The following is a 10,460-nucleotide window of genomic DNA, read 5'->3' as shown; positions in this document are numbered from 1 at the left end:
GGGTGGGGTACACGGCGCCTCCTGAGGGAGGACGGCCCCTGAGCGGGGAGCGGGGGACGGTCGGGCCGTGCCCAGCCTGAGGCCGGGGCCAGGGACTCCTGCGAGCTGTCCCCAGCCCTCACCAGCCAAACCAGCCGCCTTTCTGGAAACGGAGGTGGAAGAGGCCTTCAAGTTCAAATCGTTGCGGTGGGGCTTTTCAGGCAAAAATAAATATTTTTCTGAAAAGGCTGGTTGACAGTTTCTAAACAGAAACGGGGATAGCTGGCATTTACGCTGCATAACTGCCTCCACATGCTTAAGTTTATTTAGCTTCTCACAGCTACAAAACAAAAAAAACAAACCAGGTCATCATAACATTTCACAACTGCGGGGGAGAGGCCTGGCATCGTGTGTTCCTGATGCTCAGCTGCAGTGGGTACAAGGCCTGTGATGCAAAACCCTGGGGCCCTGGTGGATGGGCACGTGGATGTTACGTGACAGGAGGGCTCAAAACTGACAGGACTTCTGAAGGCATTCGCACCGGTGGAGGCTGGCCCAGCCACCGCTGCTGGCAACAGTGGCTGAGACTCCTTGAGACTCTGTGATCGGCTCCTGATTGGGTCTGCCAAGACCTTGAAGAATGATCGGCATCTCCAGTACCCGTGAGCTTTCAAAAATTTTAATACACCTCAGCTACAAAGATTTCCGAGCGATACGCTGTTGTGTATCGCAGTGTCAGGTGGGGATGGCAACAAGCCTGCAGTGTAAGATTCAGAAAGGTGTTTGAAAATATCTTCAGGTGTTTTGCTGTGATTCATCTTTCTGCTATGCCCTCCTGTGAGCTGCAGTTGAAAGTCATTAGAGTTAGACCCAAAGAAAGTACCTGGATATGGAGAGTCCGGGGCCCTGGACGGTGTGCTTTTAAAGTGTCTGGCTTTGGAAAGGAATTTGGAAAGCTGGGTTAGAGTCTGCAGCTCACTGAGCAGTGTCTGGGGAGAATTTGGATCTCCAGAAAGAAAAGCAGACAGCGCTGTGACCAAGGAGCTGTCTAGGGTCAGTACATTCAGTCCCAGGCAGACCCTTTTCTCAGAGCTGCCGAGAATCGCCTCCACCAGTTTGGAGTCCAAAGATCAAAACCATTTCCTGAAGGCAAAATTTATAACCTTTCTTTGTCAAGCTGTGCTTTAAAAAGCCTAATACCCTGATTGCATGCAATGGTCTTGTTCTTCAAACACTTATTCACGATATGGGAGGCTGATGTACACTCCCCTGCTGTCTGATGGCATCCAAATTCATGTTTCCTAACGTGAACGTTCAGGCGCTCCTAACGCCTGAACAATAAATAACTCTGCATGTTATCCAATGACTGTTTTAATGAAAAATATAGGAACAATCAGTGGAACAGAGTGATAGTGTTTGCTTTTGTTAGAACCCCTTGTTGCTGAGGGGGAACCCAGTCTTGCAGCTGCAGGAGAATCCTTGCTCATAGGATAGCTATATGATAGCTCATAAAAGTCCATTCCAAAGGGAATCCATGAAGAACAGTAGAAGACAACACCCAACAGAAGAATGAGTGTATATTTTAAAAGTTTCCTATTAATTTCCTGCAATTAGGCTTTATTAGGAAGAGCTGAAATGCAGCATGCTCCATTCAAGTCTTAGCACATATACTAAGACCATTCTCTCTCAGCCTTGACTTTGTCCATCATAGATGGAAACAGTATAGCAGCCTTACTGCCTGCAAGAACAAAAAGTTTGGGTTCCTGCTTTATTACTTACAGAGATGGAGCTTATACCAACGGTGTTCAGCTTCATTTCGTAGTAGAGCTGGCTCAGGAGCTCTCTTTCAGTAACTGCTTTTTGCTGAATAAATGTAAGAAAGTCACAACTACTTGTGGGAGAGATTGCAGCAGGTTTCTAGCTTAAAAATTAGTCGAGGGAAAAAAATTCAGAACTATCAAAATATTCTATAATGGACATTTACTGAATGAAAAAGTTCTGTTTTTTTCAGTTCAGAATGACTGCTCATTTCAAAACTCCTGTTACAAATTAGTAGAAAAAACAGAATAGAAAAGAAAATATTTTGAGTCGCCCTCAGGCTGACTGTTACATTTTATTTTGGTGCATAATTTTGACTTGTTTCCCACTGAGGGAAAAAATTATTCACAAAAGTTCTCCCTGGAGAACTATGTTATTATTAACTTAGGTAAAAACATAATCCTAATTCTAAGTCTTTCTTTTTCTCAGAGAACAAACTCGCATCTCTCTGGCCATTCTCCTACTCTTCCCTAAGTCAGCTATCTTCTCTCTTCTTAAAGATCCTACTATGAAAGGATATAGTCTAAACCATGGTTATTTCCATGGGTTGATTAACTGAATAATACATGTTAGGTCTGAGCCAATGTAATTTCCTTCAAGAGAAAAGGAGTGGATTTCGTAAGAATTTGATGACATGAAGGCTTTGAAAGTAAATCTTTTTCTCCCACATGCTCAGGCAAGATTTGTGGTGTGAGCATGTTGCCAAGAGTAACTTACTGTAGACCTTTCTTATGTAAATAAAAGTGAAAACAGTGCACGAGTGCAAACATCTACACCACATTTAGTGGAGTAAGATAAACTCATTGAACTCAGTGACCTCATTTCTCTTTCAGTTGCATAAAAGGACTTGCTCTTTCTTGTACTGGTCCTCGTTGTTGTTGCGAGTGTGGTTAGCTTCACCTTGCACTTCGGTGGGATCCCTTCCATGGTGTCTATAACCCCCACGCCCTTCATCTTACGTCTCCTTTGCGGTTCTTTTTCACATTTTCATTTCATGTTACTTGCTGTAGCCTTTTGCAATACAGCTCAGTGGGAAAGAGTCTTCCCATGCTCTTTGCTGCCTAAGTGAGTTGTTTTGAATTACCAAACTCTCTACCCTTTTCCCTGAAGTTAGACAGAGCTCTTTCTCAGTCTTTGAGCATCTTGAAACACCCACACATCAACAATGTTTGTTAATACAAGATGCATTAGAAATGGAGAAAACTTAATGGAGACTTAAGTGGTTGGTTTATCTAGATTTAGCCTTTATGAAGTGGATCGCTATTAGCAAAAGTCGCACAAAGTTGTACTATTTTAATTGTGCCAGTATACTAAAGGGGTACAGCTTCCGTATCACATAGGCACAGAGCTAGCAGTAGCATGGCATTTCCGATACTAGACAACGTGACTTATTGTGGCATGAAGGTCCTTATGTCAGAATGCCTATGTCTGGCCTTCTTGTACCAGCGTTGCGGGAGAATGGAGGTTGAAGAAAAAAAAAATCCCCTTCTAAGGGTGTTCTTCTTTTCCAGAAAGACATGCCAGCTCTTAATGATACAAGTCTTAAGTATTTATAGGACAAATCCCCCTTAGTTTTTCATTCTTTTGTGGTCTGAGGAAAGGAAGGCGGATTTTCTCAGATTTCTAACTCTGTTCTTTCAAAGAAAGAAAATCCCTCCTGTTAGTCAAAAGCAACATCACCATTTCATCATTCAAGCCCTCCTCTATGTTCATATATATCCAGCATTAGAGTTATTAAATTGCATTAGGTCCTTTCTGCAAGTCATCCCAATAAACTTCACCCTCTGTGAAGGAAACTGCTCTTTTCCCTTGCTGTAGTGCTTTGCAGATAGTTCTGCAGCGTCAGCTGGAGCCATGAAGCCAAGGGGAGTTTCTGCTGGCTGTTTGTGTCTGAGATGGAAGCTGGAGATTCCCTTTTGCTGGGAAATCCCTTTATGGTTAAGCACAGTAAAAGACCTTACTCCACCTTTGTGGACAGTGCTTTATAATCCCATAATTCTGGCCCAGCAGAACAGCTGTTGCCTCATGCTGGTTTTATTTAAAATAAAAGGTAAGAGCTATCTCTGCAACCCTGCCCTTCCTCACCGCTACTTGGCATCTCAATATCAACAGGGAATATACCAGAGTCCAAAATATTAGCCATGTATTCCTGTTACGCCACAATCCATCGTGTTCCACAAATGTTTCTAGTGGTGGAACATCTCCCAGTTTACCGGGAACTTTTTGTGGCCCATACTTGAAGTCTTTCTACAAGGCCTACAACTGCAGCGTCAGTCTTGCTCTTTTTTGACTTTTGTCGTTCATCTTCAGTAAGAACTGCTGACAAACTACCTGGAATTAGGTCTTCAGTTACACCTGTACAGGTAGAAATAATTTCCGTTCTAAAAGCAGCGCTGTCAGTGCCAGTTTCAAAAGTCAGTATCTATTTCTTGAAAAATACACATAAGCAGGAGTAGAGTCCCGTTCCCTCCTTAACCATCGCCCTGCTGGATTCTTTCATCTTAAAGCATTACAAACTTATTTGCCACTGAACCTGGAGGCTGGTTCTAAACTCACAGCAGGTCTGTCGGTAACGTGCCCTGTCTGTAGTGTCACTCAGCCTTTCTTAGTCTGCACAAGTTTGTCTTTTTTCTTTTTTCCTTTTTCCTTTTTTTTTTTTTGGTGGGGGGAGTGTTGGCAGAATCACAATGGAGTTTGGGAGAAGAGTTTTCCTCGGGGAGGTATCAGATGTGCTTATTTGATACTTTACCAAATAGAGCAATAAATATATTAAATGTTTCCCAAGGGCAATAGTTGCATTCAATAGTCATACATCTGAGGAAACGAAACTCTTCTGTAGAGAGGTATGTGGCCAGGCATTTGAACGGAAATAAACAGCAGGATTTCAGGCAAAGGCTTTATCTGATGAACTACTGATGCAGTCTGCTCTAATCCCTCCAAAAGCAATGAATAGGAGTAACCAGGATGTGGCCCAGAGGGTATTGAGTTCAGTGAAGCATAGCCCAAGTGCCTTTTGGCTGACTAATGGTAAAGGGAAATAGAGTTTTCATATTTTCTTATGGCTCTAATGAAGACAATAGAAGCAAAATGCACTCAGTCACAGGAATTCACTACTTAAAGTTCAAACTCATCTCTTTGTGGTTTTACAGAAGTACTGCTGGATTAATAGTATCTTTTACATATCTGTTACACCTTTCATTAGAAAATAATCTAAAGACCACAGACAAGGATCGTTTCACACACGCCCTCCCTGGGATGAAACACAGCAATGCTCCATAATAGTTAGTAAAGACCATCAGAAGTCTCCTATTTATTTGCCATTTCTGGGAAATTTAGAGACCAGATATTATTACCAAACTGTAGTCATAGGCAAGATGATGATAATACTAATAACTAGCACTCCTCCTCTCTGAACACTTGCAAATGGTCATAGCCGTGGTGTTGTATATGATTCAGAAGGCAATAGCTGCAAATGGCATAGAAGCTAACAGCTGGTTGGGGCTCTGAGTTCTGTACTGGCTCAGGGGGGAGACACCGCTTGCTTAGTCACTAACTTAACCTAAACCATCTTTCTTGTATATTGGCAAGAGTTCAAGATGCTAGCCTCGCGAGAGCATCACCTATTATCTTGGTATTTCAGGGGATTTTAGAGGCCAGATATTAATATCTGTGAAACTCGTAATTCTAGAAATATAATACAGTATAATACAAAAATAACATGAAAGACTATATTCACACAATTATGCTTTATGAGATTTTATAGCAACATGTCAGCGCAGGAGCAATAAGATAAATATTTATTATTATAAGATAAATGTAAGAAAAACGTGCAAGAACAATATTGTTACTGTCTTTTCTTTGACAAACTGGCTAGTAACATCTCATAGAAATAGAGCCTTCGAGATCTTGGCAAGTAACAAGCATCTGTTTGCTTTCAAAAGACTTGGTATGAGGTCAGTTTTACCTCAGCAAAAACACATCCATCAGACTGAAAGTAATCTGTGCAAATGTTACAGGCTTAATCAACAAATCCAGTAAATTGCATGAGTTTGAGTCTGATTCAAGTGTTTGTATAACCAGCTTTAGCAAATTCTCTCAAGACTTCATATAACAGCTATTTTTCCAGGCAATTAAGACAGTCACCCAACAACTAAAAACTTCAGATTCATAAAAGTAGATCTTCATTTTAAATTTCAAGTGTTGTTTGAATTAAAGGGATACTCAACATTTCCTGCTTCTGAAAGCTTTCCTTGCTTTTGGCAAACAGTTTTTGGTCACTTACTTACATCGTAGAGTTATTAATACCACTAAAACTGAAAATAATTTCATAATTTTTCAGTACCATAATGCAAGTGCTACTTTGCGCGTTAACTGCCTGTGAACAAGGCAACTGCACACGTAAAATGTCTTAGCAGAAGGTTAAAAGTATAATTGCATAATATAAAAATTAATATACACGATTGCTCTTAAGTACACTGTTTCTGTAAGCAGAGCTAAAATCAAGATTAATTTCCCAATGGGGAAAAATCACCAAGAATTACTGTCTCAGAAAGCAGATAGCTGCATACATTCATTTTGGCAGAGATGCAAGTGTCAGGGGGTTTTACAGCTCGAAAGATAAATGCATAAATACCTACAGAATTTAGGTGCCTTTTGGATTTGGGATGCCTGAAGATCTACATTTTGCACTGTAGAGAGATCTAACACTCCGTGTCTCCATGTGATAGGGCAAATTTTAACTGACTCCTTTGGCCTGAATCTTGGGCATAACTTGACCACCCAGATGCTTCTTTAGACTTTAGGTGGAATGTTTCACAGTCCCTCCTCATGCTTCCCAGGACCCTCCTGCTCTCTATACCTTTAGGATCAGTTAATGAAGACAGATATCTAGATACTGCGTATTGACACAGAACTGTCTGCAGGTCTAACCTGAATTGGATGCAAGCTGGCCTGATTCTTAGATACATCATCTAAAGTCACTACCACTCACCGCAAAAAATAAAGGAGTTTAATGGTAATTTATGGAATCTATATCATTATAGTCTTTTGTTGATACTGCTAAACTAAAACTGCTAAACTGGGTTATGGACATCTGGGAGAAACACAGCTGAGAGAAGCAACAGGGCTTGTCCTTTACTAGCTTAGTGTGAAGGTATCCACCCACAATTATTGCTCAATCACAAAATCATGATTCCAGTAGGTACTTCTGGAGGGAAGTTCACACTGAATTCCCTCAGTTTTCCCCTGGAAGCGTTGAAGACTAGTAAGGAGAAACCAGGACTTCCAGTATCACCTTCCACGGCACAATATCCACTAGTGAAATTCCTACCTCCTGAACGTGAACCATATGCTTTGAAAAATGAAATGTCCTGACAGATTCCTAAATGCTCCTGCTTTTTAAACTAAATGTGCTTTCCACAGTGCTGTGTGGAAGGTGAAGAAAGCTTCTAGACTTCTGTCCGTTCTGTCCAGAGAAAAATTCAGCCTGGGACAGCAACTTATTCTCGCAGCATCCTAATGCACAAATCGTTTGCTACAACAACTCCCTTCCCTGCTCAAGGAGACAATTGCTGAAAGAGATGAGAAACTGAAAAAGCCCAGGGAGTGGTTCTGGTTATCAGAAGAAAAGGGAAGAGCCAGTCAAGTCCCGAGTATTTCCAAGCTGACTGTCAGAACATCTTGTCATGGACCTCAATTTCTCGGTCTATGCTCACCACTTTCTCCCTGACTTATCTCCCTGTAAGCTTAACCTCTCTAGAAAATGAAGTATACGCGGAGCATTGCTTTTTTTAATGTATAGCAGATAATAAATATTTATTCACAGAAAAGATTGTTCAAATTTTTTTTTAAGTAAACATTAACTATGCTTAATTTAAGTCAAGAAATCTCTTAATTTTCTTGAACCGTGTACTTTCTTAATTAGAGACTCCTTCAGTAGTTGAATGTCGCAATGTTTATTGCAGAGGTAGCTGTCTCAAACAGGTCATGGCCAGCTAGAAGATTCTCTGGCTGGTGGAGTTTGAGCTGCTCATCTACCTTTCTGTTTTTCTAGATCTCTCTCTAAGGATTACCTTGGTCTCGGTTTGCTCAGCAGACCTTTATTTCCACACTGCTACTGTCATCTTGTAGGAGTGTAATCATCTAGTATGCAGTGAGATAGGAAGAGTTTATAGCTGAAGAGTTTAGTGTTAAAAAACTAATGTTTGAGTAAAAATACAATAAAGATTTCCTTTGCTTTCATTTTACAGTGAGTGTCTATATAACAACTTTGAGGTCTCAATTTTCAAATACATTTCAGTTTCTCTTCTGTAGAATGGGAATCACTGTACTTTCCCATTTCCTAAGCTGAGGCTAAATTCATCAATATTTACAAAACTCTAAGATCCTCAGCTGGAAAGAGACATAGAATTAAAAGTGTATAAACAAACACGAGCAAAAACCTGGAATAACAACTTTGTGTTTTGATACTAGAGTTTACAAGTTGCATTCAGTTTGCCTTCCCCAGCGTTGTGAAATACCTTGCCTGTGACAGAGATTCTCCCTGTGTAGTCTACCCATTCTCCTATGGCACTTTTACATCGTAGGATTTTAGAAAACACAGGAGACTTCACGAGTACTTTAGGGCCAAAATAGCAAAAAAGTTTTTTCCAACAAGGAGAACGAGTAGAGGTCAGGAGACAGGAATTGTGTAGTACGTCACAAAACAAACCTCCTGGAATTACAGGTATTAAGAAAGAAAATCCACTACCAATCTAAAGCTCTTTCCCACTGAGGAGTTACGTTGGTAATATTTAGTGTATTTGAAAAGCGCTGTATGAAAAGCAGTCAGTTCACTTCGCATGAGCTCAGTGCTTTTGATATGGTTTACAATACATTGGAAGTTCAGCTATTGTGTTTCAATGAGATTTCCAAGCACACCTTAGTCTCTTAAATCCTGGTGAGGAGTTCTTAGCTCGGTGGGATTTCCAAGCTTCATTTAAAGAATGTGTTACTATTGTTTCCCAAGAGGTAGGACTAGCAATTACTTCGGCTTAGGAAGCAGCTTTAAAACTTGGACTTCAGGTACTGATTAAATATTTTAGTGATGAAAAAGATATGCTGCAATACAGCCTTTCTGTAGCTCTACAGCAGGCCCCATCAGATCTTCTACAGAAGCACCACACTGGCAGACCATTTTTCAAGGAACATTCTCTCCTGACATCTGAGACTGCAGAAATCAAAGCACATTTTTTTCTGTAGCAAAAGAGAAGCATAGAAGAATATGTATCATAAGCTATTCAGTTTTGATCTTCAGATATTTCCTGGTCTTTGACCTAAAAATACTCCTTGCCATAGTATAGAAGTGAAGAGGGCTTTTCACTCACAGTTGTCATTAGCTGTTACGATTATTAGAAAATATTGGGAAGTCTTGTGGATAGACATCTGTGGGACAGTGGTGACATCTTCACTGTTACAGGTGCCTCAGTGGAGTGATAACTCCTGTGAGGATATGCCCCCAAAATTCAGTTCAAGAACCCTATAACTAGTGTCGTTTTAAGATAACCCTTGATATGTTCTAAAGGTCACAAGAAAAGATTTTGCTGAAAATTGAAGGCTTGTTTTTGAGACCTCTTGAAAAGGGAGGGGAGGAAGAAGTGAAGGCTGAAAATGCCCTTAGAACTGCACTTTACCAGAAATCGAGGCAATCATTAGCTCTCTCAGCTCCAGGCCTAGCTGAGCTACAAATATACTAGCTTCCCTGCCAGAGAGTTACATCGCTGCCACGGAAGTTAAATAAAACCTTTTCCATTCTGTAATTTAAAAACAGCTTAATAGAGAAGATTTCGTATTAACAGGGTGGTTTCTTCCCCACAGCAGCAACAAACACGTAAAAACTGACCTGTGCCCAGTTTAGTCTTGACTCGCCTATTCCAGACTCTTCTGAAGAGATCGTTTCACAGGCACTAAGCTGTGAACTTCGAATGAGTTCATTTTGACTCCTTAAGTAGGCAGGTGTCCACAGAGCACACAAGTTGTCTCTTCTTGTCTGGTTTCTCAGAAGAACTTAGCGTTGAACGAAGCCCGAACTGCACTCAGTCTACAAGGACAGCAAGATGTGTTTTCAGTAGAACTGGTTCAAAGAAAACAAATCACAAGAATATCAACTTCTTAACGTGTTTCCCTAAAAAAAAAATTGCAAACCTTTGAACCAGCTTTAATTTTAAAGCCCGCTTAGAAAGTGTTCTGATCTTGTGGCCCACGTAGTATGATCCCATAGAAGAAAACCACTGAAATAGGGGGGCAGGATTGGGAAGGACGTACAAAAATCACAGAAAGAGTCTGCAGTGAGATGTCGTGCTTTTGTACATTTTTCTCTGTATTGATCACCGCTACCTTGGTCTTTTTATTGTTATTAATTTGACTTTGAGACATGTGCCTTTATGGGTCTCAGGTTCCGTGTCAAACCCATCTTCTGATTATTCCTCTGCTTGTCCCTTGTCTAACACACCCATGTATCTGCACATGCTGCATCTTACCGTCAGACACTGAAATAAAGGGGATTAAGAGCTGAGTCAGAAAACGTAGCTTGGGAAAGATGAAAAAAGCTAGCGTGGGGTGGAAGAAAATCAAGTCCTCATTGTAGCGTACCTGTCTTTCCTGGAAATCCTCTGGTTTACAGGTAG

At 40.8% G+C, this 10,460-nt stretch overlaps 1 protein-coding gene across 1 annotated transcript in view; it reads right to left on the bottom strand.

The window, feature by feature from the left end:
• PFDN4 (prefoldin subunit 4) overlaps nt 1–630 on the bottom strand; it is a 4,354-nt gene extending 3,724 nt beyond the window's left edge. Inside the window, exon 1 of the mRNA XM_009326858.1 lies at nt 521–630. Within this exon, the coding sequence (XP_009325133.1) occupies nt 521–630 (110 nt within the window). The remainder of the gene's footprint in view (nt 1–520) is intronic.
• Between the last annotated feature and the right edge of the window lie 9,830 nt (nt 631–10,460).

The sequence above is a fragment of the Pygoscelis adeliae genome, unplaced genomic scaffold (assembly GCF_000699105.1).
Source record: "Pygoscelis adeliae isolate BGI_AS28 unplaced genomic scaffold, ASM69910v1 Scaffold286, whole genome shotgun sequence".
Lineage (NCBI taxonomy): Eukaryota > Metazoa > Chordata > Aves > Sphenisciformes > Spheniscidae > Pygoscelis > Pygoscelis adeliae.
This window is presented reverse-complemented; position numbering and strand designations above follow the sequence as displayed.